The sequence below is a fragment of the Indicator indicator genome, chromosome Z (assembly GCF_027791375.1).
Source record: "Indicator indicator isolate 239-I01 chromosome Z, UM_Iind_1.1, whole genome shotgun sequence".
In the NCBI taxonomy this organism is placed as follows: Eukaryota; Metazoa; Chordata; class Aves; order Piciformes; family Indicatoridae; genus Indicator; species Indicator indicator.
In genome coordinates, this window is record NC_072053.1 from 27935123 (window position 1) to 27955831 (window position 20709).

Genomic DNA, 20709 nt, shown 5'->3' on the forward strand with positions numbered 1-20709 from the left:
AGGCAAAAGTACCCATTTAATTTGTGCTTTTTTGGTGTGTGTGTCTATTGTATGGCATAAACAATGGTAATAGAAGCTCTTGCTTCTTAACCCACAGAAACAGTGACAAGGTTCTTTTTTCAAGCTATTAACTTTCAATGCCATGAGATACTTTTACGTCTTGACCAGAGACTCATTGAAATCCTGGAGCTGCATCCCCCAGTTACTGTTTTGGGTGACATTTTTATCTGGACTCAGAACCTTTCAAGTTGGAAGGAACTCGTCAAGATCATTGAGTCCAACTCCCTGCTTCTTGCTGGACTACCTGAAACTAAACCATATGACTAAAAGCATCATTCAGGCATTCCTTGACAGGCTTGGTACTCTGACCACTTCTTCAGGGAGCTTGTTACAGTAATTGAGTACACTTACAGTGAAGAACCTTTTTTCTAATACTCAGTCTGAATCTCCACCTCACACGGCTTCATTCCATATCCTTGTGTCTTGACGCTGGTCACCAGAGAGAGATCAGTGTCTCTGCTGTTCTTGAAGTTGCAGATTGTGATGCCTTCTCTTCCCCAAGCTGAACAAACCACATGACCTCAGCCACTCCTAAGTCTTGCTCTTGAGGCCCTTCATGATTTTGGTCACCCTTGTCTAGACACACTGGTAGTTTGACATCCTTCTTGTATTGAGGTACCCCAAACTGCACACAGTACTTGAAGTGGGGCCGCACCAATGAGGCGTAGGGTGGGACAATTGCCTCCCTTGACCAACTAGTTATGTTGTGATGTCCAGTTTGTACATACAGTCAGGATTGCCCTGTCCCAGCTGAAGAATCTAGCAGTTGCTCTTCTTAAATTTCCTATGGTTGGTGACTGCTCAGTTCTTGAGTCTATCCAGGTGTCTCTGTAAAAAGTCTCTATGCTCGAAGGAGCCCACAGCCCCTCCTCATTTAGTGTTGTTTTCAAACTTAACATACATTCAATTTCTGCATCCTGATAATTTATAAAAACACTAAGGAGCACTGGTGTTAAAATTGAGCCCTGGGGAACCCCAGTGGCGACTGGTTTCCAGTCTGATGTAACCCAGTTTACAATAGCTCTTTGAGCCTGCTGATCATCCAGCAGTTCACCCAATGTGTTACGGACTTGTCTAGGTGTGTGCCGAACATTTTATCGAGGGTACTGTAAGAAACAGTATCAAAAGCTGTGCTAAAAATCCCAAACTACCACATCTACTGGCTTCCCTTGGTCAACCAAATGGATGACTTTGTCATAAAAGGAAGTTTAGTTAAGCAGGACTTTACCCTTGTCAACTTGTGCTGGCTATGAACAATGACTGCATTGTGTTTTCAGTAACTCTCAGAATAACCTCCCTGGTTTTACTAGGAGCTGAGGTGAAACTATAGGCCTGTAATTGTCAGTCTTCCTTTTTTAATTATTCTTTCCCTTCTGCATCTGTTGAAGAGTTTCAGTCTTGCTTCATTAAATTAACTGTGGCTTTACATCTTTCTGTTTGCTGGCAGGATAATTCCTTCTTTCTTTTTTTCCTTCCCACCTTGTTTGCACCTTGGGAAGTGCAATTAGTCTTATTTGTATGTGTATGTATTTGACAAGGATTCAGGCATGTTTTACAGCCATGCACCTGTACCCTAAACAAAATGCATGCTTGGTTGAGGCCCACTGAGATTTTTCTCATAAAATGCCTAGCATGCTGGTCCACTTTAATTCCTTCTTTAGTTTTTTGACTAGTGCTGACATGATTTGCAGGCAGCTATGAAGATGAGGTTCTTGTTCCCCTGAGCTTATACTTTAGGTTTTGATGTAAACAAAAGTTTTGTACTGGATAACTGTCAGCTTGGCTCTTTTACTGATGCATTTATTCTGGTACAGTCCTAAAATGAGTACATTTGTATTGAGAAATTGAATGGTGTAAACTGCTGTGCTGCATGAAAGAAAACCTGTTGGTGAAAGCCCTCATGACTAAGCAGAGTTTAAACATGCAGCACAGCTTAAGTGGAATTTCCTCCTGTGAAATGATAGAAGGAAATTGTGTACATGCTTAACTTTGTTAGTACTTCACAAGTGAACATACTTTACGCTTCTTTTATTCCCTTCCATTCTAATGAGATTGTGTGGTTTAAAATGTGTGGATAAAACGGTGTGACAGTGATGTAGTTCATCAATAACTTCTGGGGAAGTTGCCTTTATATTTTAATACTAGGAGTAAATTCTGTCCTGCAAGGAGAATTATTTGCAGACCTTCTCATAAATGAACTTGAATGAAACTTGGCATGCCTTTTTTTTATTATTAATAAAAACCCTCTGTATGTTTAAGCAGAATGCCCTATGTGGTGCTGTCAGTTCTTCCACAGTCAGGTCCACAGCTCTTGCTAACATTTTCTCATGTTAGTTTAAACTGAACTACATCTGTGCTCACTGGCTGATTCTCTGGCTTATGCAGCATTAGAGAACACACATTTATTTGGGTGTTGTGGTCAAGGGGGCAGAATTATTAATTACCCTCACAGCAATAATGAATGATATGGCAAGCAGGTATTAATAAATATAGTAACCCTTTATTAATGAAATATGCCATAACTTGTTAAAATACGAATGTTGTATGGTGGGAATATATATTTACAATGGGAATATGCAGTGTTAGGGCAGATATAAACAATTTAATGCAAACTAGGAGGCAATAACTTGAAAAGAGAAGGTCCCCAAGAGCAGATAGCACTCGATTCCAGTGGAGGGAGGCTCGATAAGAACCTTTAAACCCAAAGGGCAGTGAATTAATTACAGCTGGTTTTACCCACACGGGGATGCTGCTGCTGCTGTGTGAGAGTTTACCACGTGGTCCCAGGCTGATCTGGCTTCAGCAGACGGCAGGCAGTTAACTGTGCTCTTCGTGACAGGCGCTTGCTTGGTCTCTGGGGAAACTGAGGCACGGCATGATTCTGGTGGCAAGGGAAAGCAGGCTAGGCGGATCCGGCTTCTAGGCTTGTGGCTTCTCCAGCTTGCTGTGTATGGCTCATGGCTTTATTCCAGGCTCTGGACCAGGCACTTGAGGCAGGGCAGGGCAACGCAAGGCGGCTTTTACAAGATGGGTCCAAGTAGGCTTGAAGCAAGGCTTAAAGCAAGGTTTGAGCAAGGCAAGGCAAGGGCGACTACCAAGTCACCTGTATATATACATCTTGCCAGAGATCAGTTGGTCCAATGGGGCACTGAAGCTAACGTGCAGCTGCCCAATGGAAAGGTGTTAAGCCAGGCTATAACCATAAAAGACAGAAGCAAAGACCTTGTTTCTGGGGGCACAGTGGTCAGTTTATGTGCTCTCACCCCAGATAAACAGCTTGTTTACCAGCCAGGCAGGAGTCCTGTCCCCTTTGTTATTTTTTCTGTGTTGCCCTGTTTCTCTGCAGGAAGGAGGGGAGAGAAAGGGACCGTGTCTAGACATCTTAAGGCCTGTCTGGGTTTGTACTGGGCCATGTTGTGGCCTTACCATGACATTGGGTCTTCCTATGAAATACATGTCGGTGGTTATTACGTTTTCATTAGCTGAATTTCTAGCAGTTTGTATATCATACTTAAATTTTTGCAGTGTCTGTCTGCAGAGCATGATTCAGGTACCCTTAATTCAGGCAGCATTTCATCCATTTCTTTCCTTTTTGTGCTTCAGATAACATAGTTCGTATCATCCTGCGTTGTCTTCCTTGTTGAGAGTTGTTTTCCGAGCTGTGAGGAGAACATGAGATAGGAAAAGTATTCTTGAGTTTTGAGACATTACTTCTCTTGCCTGTTTTCAAACTTGAGAGTTTTACTAGTTTTTGACACTTTCTGGGCATGTAGACTGTGTCCAATGACTCTAAACAGAATATGGGGTTTGTGATGGCCCCAAGCATCTAGTTTCTTTTCATACGGAGCTTTTATTGGCATCTGAGATCTAACTTTTAGAGACTAATTAAAATCATCTTCTAGCAAGCTAATGAAATAGTTCCTGAAATCCATTCTAGATAGTAGCAGAAAGTATTTCAACAAGTTAATTTTGCTGTACCTTTCTGGATCTGACTTTATACAAGATGCTTTATGCCGCCTACAAGAGGAAATAAAGGAAGTAAAGCTACAGTTGTAGTTTCACAATACCTGTGATACATTTGATCAGTGTGAAACTTTGGGAATAAGAGTACAAATGTGATGCTATAAATGTGGTAGAACAATCAGATTCTAAACCATTCTAAACAGTTAGATTCTATGTGAAAAAATAATCCCAGAAATCAGAAGAGAAGAGAAATTAGGATTAAAACACCACATATGAAATCCTCTTGTAGTGTAGAAATCTGAAAAGTACTCCTTTCTGTTTTTTCCAATTGCAGGGACTTGCCATGGGGTGCTGAAGCCTCATTTCCTTGATTTGGAGAGACTGGACCTAAATGGCGCAGCATGACTTTGCTCCAGCTTGGCTTAATTTTCCTACTCTACCATCATCAACAAGGGTATGTTCTTTGTTGTTCTTTTGAACAGGTGCTCTCATTAGAGAAGTGTAAATGTCATAACATTCAGAGTCAAAATGCAATTCTCCTTATGAACAGGGTGGTAACAGATGATAGCTAGCAAGTCTTGTTGGGATTTAAGTAGTTATGCAGTGGTTGTCAAGCTCATACCTCTGGCAGAGCTTTTAGCTTGAGTCGCTGAGTTCAGGGAAGTAAGCAAATGCCTGGCCACATTATCAGATGTGTTGCTTGATTAAGATTGCCTTCACCAAGAGTTTGAAATTGATTACTGTATTTTGTGTTAGAATTACCAAGACAAGGGCATGTGCTTGATGTTCTTGTTTGTGGTTTTACTCTGTCCTACAAATTTTACAGAAGTGTTATTTCATTGTCCAAGAGACCTTTGAAACAGGCTTTCTGAGATGGTCCTTTAGTTGCTGGTGGGATGCTTGCTTCTGCTAATCGAATGTGGTGCTTTTAAATAGTTGTGTATTTTTACTCCAGTTGTTTCACTTAGACTCCTGTTACTCAGATTATATAGTGGGACAGTTAGCTTGGAAGCAGGAAGTAGTAATCCCTAAATCTTTAGGTTTTATAAATGCTCTGGAGAGTCATGAGTATGTCTGCCTTGTCTTTTTTTCCTGGCCTGTTCTTCTACTCTCTCTTAGTTGGCATCAATGCAGAGGCAGCCCTGGACGTTCAGACTCCTGTCATGTATTCTGCTATTTGTAGACCATTCCTGATTATAATCTTTTAAATGCAGTATCCCTATCTGCTGCTATGAGAGTGCTGTTGCCTCATTTGGATGTATTTAAGTTTCTTGCTGTCTTTCATGCCCATGGAAAGTGGGCATAAACTTGCAGAACTTCATAACTTCATGAACTCACAGAATTAGGCTTGTGCTATTATGAAATGTACAGTTAGCCATCAGTGTTAGTTGTGCTCCCATTGATTATATTTGTCTACACATACATACATGCATGCAGTTTTTCACTTGAATCTTTGAATGTCCTTATTGATGTTGCTCTATTTCTCATTCTTCTACGCTGACCTAGTTAGCTTCTTTAGCATAGTCTAAAAGTCTCAGTTGCTGTTCTGGGATCATCAGGCTCTATCCATTCCAGGATGATTCCTGCTATCTGTTTGTTTTCATTCTACTTCAGTTTTGATATATTCAACTCTTGGTCTGGTGTTTGTGGTTTTTTTTTTTTTTTTTGTTTGCCCAATTAAATATGCTTTCAATTGGAAAAGTAATTGAAGTGTGGTTTAATATGAAGTCACAATTACAAAACAGTCTTGACGACGTATTTCAAGAATCTGGTGGAATAACTTTACCTGTATACTTATTGTCGATATAGCATGATAAACGTTAGTTCCAGAACTACTCCAGTATCTCTTCTATGTATGATGTATAGGTTGTACTTGTCACCTCATTCCTGAATTGTGGGAAATTTTAATTGCAAGCACATACTTTGAATCCTTTTATCTCCCTTGATTCTTTGCCTTAAGGAGTTTAGGTAGACCTTCTTTCATGTCTTGCAAGAGGTCCGTAGTTGTATGTTTTCTTCACTGTAGTTTTTGTGCTTCATGGTTTGAGGCTTATTTCGCAGCTTACTTTCTTGGCTCATCCCTCACTGGTCAGCATTCTGTACTACATAGCGTTTTTGCATTATTAAACACTTGCAAAATCTTTTTAGTCCTAGCCGCTGTATAGTAATTCTTAGTTTATAGAATAAGGCTTGTCCTGCCATTTCTTTACAAAATGTAGAGGAAGGTCTCAAATGTTGTGGGCCCCTGTACCCTCCATTTCCTAGAGCATATTTTTTATTTGTGCTTCCTGTATATCAACAAAGTATACAAAAAGAGCAGACAAGAGGGATGGGAATGGAGAAGAAGAGGAAGGATGGGGTGTGGAAAGCGGGGTGTCTCGTGTTAATCAGAAGGGAGCTGGAGTAGGGCTATGGCATCAACAACATTTAACCTTGAAAAGCAGAAACCAAACTCTTCCTGGTCATTTTTTATTTCCCTGAAGAGACATGTTTAAAAATTGTATCTTTTTAAGCTTGGTTTCCCATCTCAATCCTGGGTAGCTGAGGCTTTTCCTTGCGTAAGTAAGGCTAATATTAGAAAAAACAAATGCCAGGAAGGTAGGATCATGAATGAACTTCTGCAATGTGGCTGATAGAGATTACATTTGACTGAAATCCGTCTTTTTTTCTGAGGATATATAATCTGTATAAGTTCCTAGTCATTTGGCTCAGTAGCTTTCAGTGCGATATTGCATTTGGGGAGATGGAAATGGAAAGGTGTTGTGACTATCCCTATCTTGGGATATGGATGAAATTTTTCAGAAGGGATTGCTGTAAAATGTATATGAGGAGCTTGCAGACTGACTGGTAAACTCAGTTTTTGCAGGCCTAGTTTTACTTCACGTTAAGCAACAAAATTGCTTCTTCAAAAAGCTGTGTTTCTTTCTTTCTTGGGTGGCTGAACCTAGTCAGATAATTTCTCAGTTTCCAGAATTTGCCAACAGATTTCCTGTTGATCACAAAATTTACTGTGATCTCTGCCACAGGAAGCTTGATAGACTCATACCTCCATCATGTGGGGAAAATGCAAACTACATGATCTTTGCTGAATTTGGAGACTTTGTTTTTCCTCTACTCACTTTGATCTGTGGAGTACTTTAAATGTTAATGCAGATTGATGAGAAAGTGGATAACTACTGCTAAAATAAACCAAGGGCTTTCATTTTCAGCCACACAACATTTACTGCTGTCTTCTTTTTTCTGTTTGTTTGTTTGTTTGTTTGTTTGTTTTTTCCCTGAATGTTACTCAGTTTGGAGAGGGAGTAAGCTTCAGGCAGCAAAGTTAATACTTTGCGTGCAGTAAAGTTTTTGTTCTCTGGAACCATTAAGGTTAGTTTGCTGACACAGTACCTTTCTACACAGTGACATACATTTGTATCTCTTCTGGCCCTGGGAAGTGTTGAATCTCTTGTACACATGCAGTACATATATGCAGGGCATATATGCACACAGTAAGTCTGCTGGGATGGAAGGAGGCTTTGCCTCACCTGCCTCAAAGTTTGGCTGTGTGGCAGGGAGATGCTGGGTAACACTGACGCTTGTGTTGCTCACTGGGAGATGTGTTGTATGAATGACAGTAAAGCTAAGCACCACTTTTGCAGAATGAAAATTTATTTGTGAATTTTTTTTTTAAGACATAGCAGTGAAAGGTTAGAATGTTCAAATAGTAAAGCTAGATAGAAATGATAAGGAAAGCAGCTGCTTGTGGTCTTTTTTTGGTTTAATCCCCTGAGTTATGAGTTCTAGACGGGATGTGTTATTATTTCTGAGTGGTGTTCTCAGTGTAAGGTTTTAGTTTACAAAGTACTTCCTACTGATATATTAAAAACCTACTTCTTTAAAATTTACATATTGCCTACTTAAATTGCTAATTTGAAGTATACTTGTGCATCTTACTTGATTGGATTTATTTGGTTAGGTTTAGATTGGATTTATTTGGTTAGGTTTAGAATGGATTTATTTGGTTAGGTTTAGATTTGATTTATTTGGTTAGGTTTAGATTTGATTTATTTGATTTATAACTAATTGCATTTGCCTTATGAAATTATAAAGGCAGAACGAATAAAGTGGGTCTTTTTTGGGGTGCAGCTACCTCTGGTGAAAGCATCTCCTTGCCTTTTATGGAATGCATTTCTGTGGTCCTTGACTACTCAAATTAAGATCCCAGACTTTTTTTCTGCCTTCCAAACTATGATCTCCTGTCCTTTCACACTTTTAACATTTTTTCCTTTGCTGCAACACATCATCTCTGTTTTGTTCTGCTGCCAAAACAAAACTGACACTTGGGGTTTTTATCTTGTATCACAAGTATGGTCTTCAGCACTGTTCAGTGTGCTGGAGCAGAAGGTATAGTTTCCACTTCGTATCGTGGGAGATGGTGACATAGTTCTGAACATGTGTATACCATGAGTAATGTGAATAATACAGTTTTGATCATTTGTTTTTGTTATAAGATATCTCAGGTCTACCACTTGTGCTCCTTTATAGTCATCACTGAACTTTGAGAAACATCCTGAAAATTTTTTGTGGACAAGAATCATTATGAAGCAAATCGCCGAAGACGCAGCTCTTCAGATGGGTTTGGTCCTAACATTGGATGGTCTCATGGAGGTATAATTTAGCTTTCACAGAACATCTTGAATAAGTTTAGATTGTTGCTTTTGATCTAGCTAGAAAAATAATCTGGTGATAATACCTCTTCTATGTCAAATTCTTACTCTGTAATGAAATAGAGGTAATGGCAAAGCAGGTCTTCAGAGAGTGGTATAATTCCAGGTGTATTTCTCTCTTAATAAAAGTGTTAAGTTAATATTCAGTCCAAAACTTACAAATGATGAGCCACAAAAGGAGGCTGACTTGTCTTGTGCTGGACCACAGTCCTCTTTCTCTAGCACTGTTTTGTAAGATTGTTCCCTACTGCTTATGTGAATGAAAACTTAAATTTACCATGCTATTGCACCTTCTCTAACGATTTTGCAAAAGCAGAATATTCTTTTAGAACGATTGATAAGTGCATTTCTTTAAAAATCTAAGGGCATTTTGGAAGAAAAGGGAAGAATGGTTGGCGTTCACAAGGCAGAAATGGTACCTAAAATATACACCATGGTGGGGGATACTATGCCGGATGTTCCTGTGCTCGTACCAGCTCTTTCTACTGTGGAAAAAGTCAAGGACTGTATGAAAACAGTGTACCTGATGGCAGAACTGGGAGAAGGGAAGACAAAGAAGTAGCCAAACAGTTTGCTGCTGAGGATTTTGTAAGTTTATTTAGTTACAGTGAACAAGGTTTCGTTGTTTCTACAAAGTGCCATTTTGTCTGTTACAAATTATTTCCATGAGGTTTCACTGGTTTCTGATCATCATATGTGAGGGATTACTCTTCCTGTAGGTAAAAGAGTGTTAGTCATTTGTCCAGTAACTTATTTCTCCTTTCATATTCAGTTTTTATCATTGTTTGTTATTGTTGTTAAGCATTTTTACTCTGGAGAAGGGGAGGATCGGGGAGACCATATTAATCTCTACAACTACCTGAAGGGTGGTTGTACCCAGGTGGTGGTTGGTCTCCTTTCCCAGGCAACCAGTGACAGAATGAGAGGATGCAGACTCAAGCTGTGCCAGGCGTGGTTTAGGCTGGATGTTAGGAAAAAATTCTTCACAGAAAGAGTGATTGGCCATTGAAATGGGCTGCCCAGGTGGAGTCACTGTCCCTGGAAGTGTTTAAAGAAAAGACTGCCTGTGGCACTTAGTGCCATGTTTTGGTTGATTGGATGGTGCTAGGTTTAGGTTGGACTTGATGATCTCAGAGATTCTTTCCAACCTAGTTATTTCTGTGATTTTGTGATTTAACCTCAATTAGTTTGCAGTTGATTGGTATGTGTATGTATTAATTTCTACACATTTAATTTACTGGAAATCTGAATTATTAACAAAGTGTTCTTTCTGCCAATGGCCTTTGAGATCTCATGCTTCAACCTAGAATTATAGGATGTAAGAGGAAGGATGAGCTTCCTCTTTGAGGAACCACACATCACTGGTTTTTTGCTTTCTGGACAGTTCATGTAATGATACTGATTGCTGCCTGTGATGTTATGTTGGAAAAGAGAAGCAAGTGAGCACTGATCTGTTTGGGTCATGGGGGAAAATGTCTAGTCTGTATTACGATTCTTTACTTCATTGGATCCAGAATTCAAGACTTACTTTTTAATAATGATAAAACTTTCTAAGCCCTCTTTAAATCCTGAATATGAGAGGGAACCAAAGCAGAAGACATCTTCAGCTGCAGGTGTGTGGGGTAAGTATTTCTGATATTTTTAAATGTAAAAATGTAGTGGAGATCTAAAGGAGTTTTGTCTGAAGCAATTTAGTTTATGTTAAGCGTTATAAAGATACACATTTATGTTACAAAAGTATAGACTGAAGATCAGGAAGCTTCAATATTATTACAGGGTAAGAATCCTTTTACTGGAGAGGTAAGACTTCTGTTTGAATGACTTTTGTCTGTTGGTCTGTAGAGGTAGCCACAACTAGGATTCTTTTCTAGGGAAAAAATAGATATCTGATTTTGTAAAGATGTCAAGAATTTACCTTCATCTTTATTTCTAAGGGGAGATGTAATGAAGGTTGGTCAACTGAACCAGTGAATTGATTGCTAGCTGAAGATGTAAAAGGTTGCTTCTGACTAGTTAGAGCTGTTGGAAAAGTTTGGAGGAGGACCGGGAAAAGCAGGTTGGCTTGTAGAGGTTTGTGAGTCTCTTCCTAGAAGGAAATATTTTAAGCTGTTGGTTGTATTTGGTAACAGATACAATCCTGAGAGTAAGCCTTGAACTGAGCTGTAGTCTGGGATGTTCTTACCTCTCTCTGAATAATCTGACTACTACTTTACAGTTCTGTGGCAAGCTCTCCAGGCTTTTTAGCATATTGCTCTTTACAAGCAAAGGAAGGAACAGTTTCATTATGTAAAATCATAGAAGAGTTTGGAAGGGACAGTCATATGGCTACAGTTCAGGGGCTTGTTACAGCTTGTGGCTTGATACCTTACTTTATTACAGCTCTGCCACTGCAAGCCTTGTTTTGTATTTTAAAAATGGAAATTAAGGGTATTATTATTCCTTTTTAAGGGAAACAATAATCAGAACAGGAGAAATGTTACCATTCCCTTCTGATGCCTGTTAAAAATGTGTGCTTCTGTTGCATAACAGTTTATCTTGTATATTTGTGATGGGAGCACACAAGTACTATGAAAAGTCCTTTCATAAAGTTCAGTGAGAGCTAAGTATACAGTGACCATGAGTATTTTGTAGCATCTACTTGCTAAACAAAGCTGAAGTAATTTATGCCTGTAGGAGTTTTTCTTTAAATGTAATACATGATGACTCTTTGTGAAGTAGAAATGCTCGCAGTGAGAACAGGTAATCTTGGAAAGGGCTGTTAATCCAAGATTTGAATGTGTGTTCAAAAGATATTTTTTTTTCATTTTCATTGCTGTTTTTAATAGATGTCAAACTTATAAATGTTAGTTACTTCGTATGTTAGCTGGCTGTGTCTCTTAGATCTCTCTTGAATGTGGAAATGTAAGCTTCAGATATTCTGTTACAAGCATCTGAGGTGTGCAGATAGAGAAACTGGTCATTACTGTGGTCTAGAGTAGCGCCATGTGTCTTATTTTTATAGGGCCTCAATGTGGAGCATTTGGCTCTAAACTGAGCTGTTAACAAATGTTAAGTATTCTCTTGATAACCTTAAAGAGAAATATGAAAACAATAATCTCTTTTGAAGATAAACTAACTATGAACTAACAGTATCTGGATTTTAGATTTGCAAACAAGAACTGTGTAGCTGGCTTCTTTGAAAAATGTCATTACTTTCTGAAAGTAAAATTCTTGCTTCTCCAAGTGAAATACTTTATAAATAGTGGTTGTAGAAAATTGAACAGAACTTTCTCTTATCCAGGTTTGTACAATGTGTTATTTGTGAAGCTAATACCTGGACTAAGTTCCTAGTGTACACTTGGTTGCACTGGATCGTATTCTTGTACAGTACCTCTTGAAATAGAAATGCGAGATTGTATACACATGCACCCACCCACCCACCCCTGCACATGTATATTCATACACATACTCTTCTTTTTTCCAGACTACCCTTTGAATCCTAAATCTAGATCTCCAAGAATGCTAGTCACTAAAAAGGGCAGTACGAAAGAACTGCAGATATCTGGATTCCCAGTAGCAAGAAGTTTTCATTCTCAACCAGTAAGGAACAGAGCTGGTGCAAGTTTTTCTAAAGGATTAGTCCCAAAGCCTGTCACTCCACCTACAAAGGTGAGTCTTTGATACCACAGGCATGAAAAATGTGAAGAAAAAAAATGCGTAATTCTGTATGTGTTTATTTCACTGGGAAATTACTGTTCCTGGAGTAGTAAGTTTTCAGCTCTTTCTAAGTGCAGCACAATTAAAAAGTGAGTGGAAACATTTCTCTCATTTTTTCCTTTTTGTGTACTGTAGATGGATCTCTCTTTTTTCTCATTTACCTTTCTGGAGAAGTGCAAGACCTGTCCATGTGAGAGTGGAATGTTTTTAACTTGCAGAACAGTGATGCAATTTGTAGATATGATTTTTATAGCAAAATATATAGGTAGTGAAGAAATATAGTTGATATAAAATTACCTTCAGAATTTCAGTGTCATTCTCTTCCCAAGTTCCAATGCAACTTTTCCTGTTCATCCTTTGACTTTTGTTTCAGGATTTTTTCTGTCCTCCTGAAAGCATACAGTGGGAGAGGTTCTTAACTCTCTATGGTTTTACATTAAAAACAATACTTTCAGCTGTTGAAGACTTTGGGTTTGTACCTCAAATAGGAGTTTCAATTGTTTGGAAATTTTAATCCCTATATAAAAATGTAATCAGTATTTGTGAGCAGATGAATTGCTTATAAAGAGTCTCTTCTGCATGAGAAAACAGGTGTTTGCACTGAATTTATGGTTGTAGTTTTGATTTGCTTTTGATTAATCATTTTTTCTGAAGATTCCTGAAAACAGTCCTATTATAGGTAAATTTCTGTTTAAAATATTGTTTTACCTAAACAGTGGAAACTCCAAGCAAGAGAAAACAAATGTGGGAAACTGTTTCCTCATGAATCTGCACGTGGTGTTGACAATTTCAGTCCTTTCAAATCAACTGCCAAGGCACTTATTATACCACAGAATTCAATGAAAGAGGTAAAGCAGTGTCTGTAATCTTTATCAAATCTATTAAATGTTTGATTTGGTTAGCTAATTGGTCAGTAAGTTTTATGCAGAATTGTATTAAGTTGTTTTTTGGAAGTTAATGTGCGAGAAATGTGGCAGGCATGTCACTGGCCTTTTAAGTACTGCAAAATTTGCTTTGTAGGTTTGATTTGGAGTAAAATGGTACCTTAGGAAATATTACCTGATACATTTAGACTTCAAAACTGCTTATGGCATGACACACTTCAGAAGATCCATGTTTTGTTAACTACGAACTCCGTAAACCTGCATCTCTGGGTTTGCATGTAAGAATTACATATATGAAGTGGAAATACCTTCCTTCTGCTTTTGACTGTGGATATACATGACACCTGAAGCTGCAGGGGTCAGGGAGGTTTTTGTCTTTTATTCAAAATTTTCTAAATTAATAAACTAATATTCTTTCTTTTTCTGCCTCCATACCATAGTGTAATCAGTCAAATTCTTCATCCCCTGATGAGAAAATTGGTCATCCTTGTTTAACAAAATTGACCAGGATACAAAGTGGTAAGAGTGAATTTTTGAAAGCATTGAAACAAGATAGAGTGGAAGAGGAACATGAGAATGGTGTTGGGGGAGAGAAGGTAATTTTGTTCGTAGTTATTGTAGATCCAGCAGTAGTAATTTTCCAGTGGACTATAAACTACTATTTGTTTTGCTGTAAGCAGCTGCTAAGTCATGGTCTTGAGGTGGCCAAGAAGGCCAGTGGCATCCTGGCCTGTATCAGAAATAGTGCAGCCAGCAGAACTTGAGTACTGTGTCCAGTTCTGGGCCCCTCACTGAATGGCAGGTCTTGTGGATGTTTACTTGTGAACTGAATTTGCTTTTAGACTTTATAATATAGAATTATTTTTAACAGGAAAAGAAGCCCTTTAACTTGTGTAACAGCAACAGTCCTTGTCATGAGAGAGATACAAACCGAAACTTGGAAAATGAAATTCCACAGAACAATGGCAGTGCTTCAGTTACATCTCAACAGGTTATTCGATCTTCAGCTTTCCCTCAAGCAGATGTTCTTTCAAGCTCCCTTGAGGCAGAGCATAGGTATGTACTTTATATAACATAGTGTTCATGATGTGTGAGCATGTCATAAATTCGTAGTAGTTCAGAAATCAGAATCTGAAAGTGCATGTTTAATGAGTACTGGTACTGTTTAACTTTTAGACATGTAGGAATTTAATACGGAGTATACTTGGTTTCTGCTAGACTTACACACTGACTTAAAATTTATTTATTAAAAATTTGACGTATTTCCTTATAACGAAGTAAAGCAACTTGCGTAGTGACTTCATCCCTCTTGATTTTCATCTGCATGTCTAAGAGGCATGTAATAGCTATTTGTACAATACACTTGGAAGTGCCACATCTTATGTAATACTCCAGTGAGTTTTTCCTCAATATTAAAATAATTATTTCTGTATTGTCGATGCTGTCACACAAGGCAATGCACTGTAAAGGGAGAAAGTAGCTTAAAAAAATAAAAGTATTGAAACAGTTCTAGTATCTCCAAAGCAACTGCAAAAGTGAGAAAGCTGTCATTTCCCAGCAGCGTCAATCTGGTGAGGAGCTTGTCATGAGCTCTGTCAGATTCTTACTGTTGCAGGTAACTACAAAATTGCAGTGATTATGTGGGGGGGTTTATTATTTTGTTAGGTATAGATTATATATTAGACTGGAAGACTTGCCCATTTGTAGTATGTATAGAGGGAACTTTAATGGCCTATTACCCTTCATGAGTATGAAAATTGAAATGCATCCTGCTCTATTTCTTTTTTCCCACTATTGGCTAGGGAGACAGAAATATTTTTTTTTTTTGAGTAGAAGATAGGAGTCAAACCTAAGTAATTTTATCAATTCAAATGATGTTGAATGAAGGCTTTGTGAGCAGGTATTTTTCCTTTGTGCTGTCCTAGAGAGGCTGTGTCTCCATACTGCCCGTTGGCTGTGAACTCTGCATGCATGTAGACAGATAGGTATGTAAATATTTCTTGGTAAATTGGGCTTGAAGCATCAGCCTAACTTACAGTATACCTGTACATATGTAGTAAGAGTGCTGTACAAACTATCTTGGATTTCCTACATGCACCTATCCTGTTGGTGTCAAGTTTGCTAGTCCAAAGTTGATTTTTTTGTTTCCTGTAGCTCACTCTTTTAACTGTTCTGGGAACCTAGTATTGCTCTAAAAGAGCAGTGGTCCTGCTAACTTTAATATACTTAAAAGTGAATTAGCCATTGCCTTAAATTTTACATTAAAAAGAGCTCTGTAACTGTTTACTTTTATTGTGTATGATACTATAAAGCTCTGAGCTTGCTTGCAGTAAAGCTTTCTAACTTGAATTGCTGTTTCCAAATACATAACTGTTATTGAACTGCATTTAACATTGTTTTTTCCTATGTGTCTATACCAATGTGCATATATTCTCTTAAAACAGAGTTTTTGATGACATGCATATTATTTCTTCTACTTGATGAGGATTTAATTGTTCCTGTATGTCACATTGTCCAATTTAGTCTAAATATTACAGAGGATGTAATTTCCATTTCTATTACTTTCCTGTCAAGTCAACTTCTTTTTTTGCCAAAATCAGAGTAGTGCTGTTTCTCCCTTCTACAATTCTAGGCTTTTGTTACAGTTTTAACAACAGTCATTGGTATAATTGGTCACTTGGAAAATTGTCTAATGCACATCCATTGTATTGGGACCTAGAGTTCTGTATGAAGAGGGTTACTCAAAGGGCTTTTTTTTGCTGACATTTGGCTAAACAAAATACCTGGCAGATGACATCCACTGTTAGTTCATCTTTTTGCCCTGTTTTGATATAATCACCATTCTTTAGCTCCAAGTGTCAGCTTCTTGTGTCAGTCTGTTGTGGTCAGGGGGGGAATTATTCATTAATTAACCTCAAAATAATAATAAACGATATGGCAAACAGGTATTAATAAGAATAGTAACCCTTTATTAATAAAATATGCCAAAACTCATTGAATAGTATTGTAGTATGGTTGGAATATGTATTTACAATGGGAATATGCAGTCTTAGGGCAAGATAATTCAATGCAAGCTGGGAGGCAATAACTTGGAAAGAGAAAGTCCCCAAGAGCAGATAGCGCTCAGTTACAGCGTGGGGAGGCTTGATAAGAACCATTAAACCCAAAGGGCAATGGATTAATTACTCACAGCTGGTTTTACCCACACGGGGATGCTGCTGCTGCTGCTGTCTGAGAGTTTACCGCATGGTCCCAGGCTGATCTGGCTTCAGCGGACGGCCTGCAGTTAATGACGCTCTTCACGACAGGCACTTGCTTGGTTTCTGGGTAAACTGAGGCACGGCATGATTCTGGTGGCAAGGGAAAGCAGGCTAGGCGGATCCGGCTTCTAGGCTTGTGGCTTCTCCAGCTTGCTGTGTGTGGCTCTTGGCTTTATCCCAGGCACTCGAGGACCAGGCACTAGAGGCAGGGCAGGGCAACTCGAGGCAGCTTCTACAAGACGGGTCCAAGTAGGCTTCAAGCAAGGTTTGAAGCAAAGCAAGGCAAGGCAAGGCAAGGGCAACTACCAAGTCACTTGTATATGTATAAATTGCCCCAGATCCAATGGGGCACTGAAGCTAACGTGTAGCTGCCCAATGGAAAGGTGTTCTGCCAGGCTGTAACCATAAAAGACAGAAGCAAAGACCTTGTTTCTGTGGTCAGCTTACGTGCTCTCACCCCAGATAAACAGCTTGTTTACCAGCCAGGCAGGAGTCCTGTCCCCTTTGTTCTTTTCCCCACGTTTCCCTGTTTCTCTGCAGGAAGGAGAGGAGAGAAAGGGACCTTGTCTAGACATCTTAAAGCCTATCTGGGTTTGTACTGGGCTGTGTCATGGCCCTACCATGACACTGTCCTGACATATACTTCAGAAGCTTTTTTATTTTTTATGGAATGGATTTAATTTTCTTTAACATTTAAGGGCAACAAGCTTGTGGTTTGCTTGAAGAAGGTGCTAATCTTTTTGGCAAAAACTTTGCAGCATGAGAACTTACTGTTTTTACTGTTGAGCATCTTGGTGTCTTCACTTGTGGATACCTCCTGTTTTCACAATGTCTTCACGTGCAAACCCACTTTCTTCCTGCTCAGATAATGTTGTTGCACTTTTGGCACTAGCTAGAGCACACTAATCATTGCATCTTCGGATATCTTGAGCATACTGACAAGAGGAATCTGTCTCGTTTCCTTTCTTCTTCTCATCTAAGGCTGACTCCTAGTTGTAGTTCATCTGTGCTGAAAAGTCAGCCTCTGCTGTTGAGTGAGACTCAATGGCAAAGAAGCCTGTCCTGGATCTGACATTAGTACGTACTAGAAAAAAAAGAAACTCCATGAGGGCATTGCATCCTGAATTCACTCCCATGGAGGGACACTACTAGTATTCCTCATGGCTGCTCTGTTATCCAGGAAAACCTGAAGATGCCCTCAGTGTGAGTCTTTGTTTCTTCATACTGTTTTACTGTTTTCACAGAATCACAGAAACTTTCAGGTTGGTAAAGACCTCAGGATTGTCAAGTCCAACCAATAACCCTATTCTACAAAGCTCACCTCTAAACCATATTCCCATCTAAATTTAAACACAACCAGGGTTGGTGACTCAACCACCTCCCCGGGCAGCAATGCCTGACTACTCTTGCTGGAAAAATTTCAACAGCTTACGTTGCTGCTCCACCAGAGCAGTTATGCAAAGGAAATACATTTTTGCTTATCTACCTTGCACAGATTTCTTACCTTAAAATAAAGTTATACTTTTTATCACATGTAGTGGTAAAACAAGGTCATATGTGAAAGACCTGAGAGCTTTTCAACTTGATGCTTGTAAGGCTTTTTTAACCAACTTTTATCCAAGTTACCTATATGTAACACTTAGAGGTGTGGCATTTAGAGAAGGATGAATTTGGCAAGTAATAAATCCCTTTGCATTCTAGCTGCTCCTCAGAGATTAGAGGGACTAGGCTGGACTTACCTCTTAATAGCTATGGCAGTTTGATGCTGTGACTGCAGGCCCAGCAGCAGATGCACAAGCAGGCTGTCTGGTGTAGGCCCAGCCACATTCAAAAGCAGCAGTGGGGCACATGAAGAGCGTGGTTTATTTACATGCCACACACATGGATTCCTTAAGGGTGCTGGTGACAAACACACTGAGCTACAGATTTGCTCTGTAGCTCTAAATTATGATTACTGTCTTGATCTGGGAAGTGCTCAGCATTGCTGACGTTGCAAATCTTACCAAAAAGGTGTCTCTTTTGGAGTGGTTGAGGAGGACAATCTGTTGATCTGTCCCCACTCTTTGGAATTGAACTCTCCTTCCTTTCCAAATGAGATACAAAACTCAGGTAATGTTTATACCTTGTCATATGCTGTTGCATAGATTGTGTGGCTGGGACTACGGTCAAACCATCATTGGTGGTGGTCAAACAGTTGTTCCTTCATCAGTTGCACAAGGTGTTGTGTGGTTTTTGTCTAACTTCTCTGGTCAGCAGTCCGGCAGATGATAAGTGGAAGAATGGAACTCTGTAGCCTCCATCTTGCCCCTTCATTCTTACTAGGGCAAAACAGACCATCATGTTTCTGCCTGCTCTGGTCACCATGCTTATCATGGTGCTTATCAGCAACATTTTGCTCTGTAATTTTCTACTATTTTGTGCTTCCAGCAGTTGGCAGAGCTTGAAATGCTTTGAGAGTATGTGGCAAATTCCTTAATGTTCTCCTTTTTAATTTAAAGGTTATTAAAGGAGATGGGTTGGCAGGAAGACTGTGAAAATGATGAAACATGTGCTCCGCTAACAGAGGATGAGATGAGAGAGTTTCAAGTAATTTTTGAACAGGTAACACTTAAGTTAACGTTCATTATGAACTTGTAATTTTCTACTATGAATGACTGCCTTTGACCATTTTGGTCCTGTGCTTTTGGAAGAATAGTTCCTTAAAAAAATAGGAGGCCAGTGCTGCTTGTACTTGTAGATAAAGCCTATTCTCACAATGCCAAGGGAAGTGTAAGGGAGTGCTGAGCAGTTTCAGCATTGCTGATAGTAGAATTGCACAGGCTTTACAGCTCCTCAGCCTAGCCTGAGGAAAGGGAATTTCCTTTCAAGGCTTTTGTGTAGTTTCCCTGGTTCCCAAAATCTGTTGTAAAGTGAGACACACAATTCACCATTAACAGTCTGAAAAAGCAGTCTAGACTTGAATTTTTTTTTTTAATTAGGAGCATGCATCTATCTATCTATCTATCTGTCTATCTATCTATCTATCTGTCTATCTATCTATGTATCTGTGAGGAGGAGCTGGGAGGGAGAATATTTTGCAATGTTAAATCTGAATATCTAGTATTTTTTTAGCTATGCATGTATTAGAGAACATGGAATATTAAACTATAAAATGCTTGGCTTATTGTCCATCTTACTTACTTGTTGTAGAATCATTTTTTCCTTTCTCTTCAGTGTTCTCGCCTTTCTAGCTGCATCAGGTAGACAGATTGGGATACCCATCTGAGAAGTAACTCCCTGTTACTTCTCTTCTGGACCCTTTTAGTACAGACATTTGCAGCACTGTGAAAAGGGACTGCATTGCAGGAAAGACCATGAGGAAGGAAGGATCACTGGTGCAAGATGTGAGGAAATGCGTGAGAAGAGTGTAAGCTTGCAATCAGTGCAGCAGGAGCTTAGTGTTATGGGAGGTGCTTGGGTGCGGGTGTCTGGCCCCAAAGTGAAGGCTCTCAGAGGAGTTTTCCTTTTTGTGTATTTATGAAAAAGTAGTGCTGTGGATGTAATGTAGCCCAGAGATGAAAACATAAAGAATGTTGAAATGTAACATGATGTTGTTTAGCCTTTTCTTTCCCTAAATACATTTTGTTTTCTCATTTCAGTTAAAAAAAAATGGCCTTCGGAAAAATGGCCTTTTGAAAAATGGCCTCATCTGTGATTTTAAATTTAGCCCCTGGAAAAACAGCTCTTTCAAACCTGCTCTTGAGAATGAGGATTCTGAGACGAGCAGCAGTGATACGTCAGATGATGATGATGTATGAATAATTCCGTAATGTCTGTAGAACACTACTTTGATTTCACAAAATACGGGGATGTGTGGTCCAAATAAAATTTTTAATATAGAGTAACCAACGCACTGGAGGAGAATGATGGGACTTCTCTGAAGAAAGCAAGGAATGTCATATTGGGTGTGTTGAACATTACTATTTATTTGTACATGATATTGTAGAATGAGGTCTTGGGTTGACCCAGTATATACTTTCTTCCCACTTGAGGCATTTCTGGCTAGCAATGTGAAAATGTACCAACTCAAGACTTCCACATTTAATAATAAAAGCAAAGATCTGTGTAATGTCTTCTAAAGCTTCTGTCTTAATGTCC

At 39.0% G+C, this 20709-nt stretch overlaps 1 protein-coding gene across 1 annotated transcript; it reads left to right on the top strand.

Moving 5' to 3' along the window:
• Nucleotides 1–4414: 4414 nt before the first annotated feature.
• Nucleotides 4415–20369, top strand: GPBP1 (GC-rich promoter binding protein 1). Its single transcript, XM_054397883.1, is given in 11 exon segments — nt 4415–4477; nt 8551–8593; nt 8596–8673; nt 9097–9320; nt 10288–10354; nt 12196–12379; nt 13135–13276; nt 13753–13908; nt 14184–14368; nt 19071–19173; nt 20211–20369. Coding segments are annotated over 11 exon segments (1404 nt in total).
• The last annotated feature ends 340 nt before the right edge of the window (nt 20370–20709 follow it).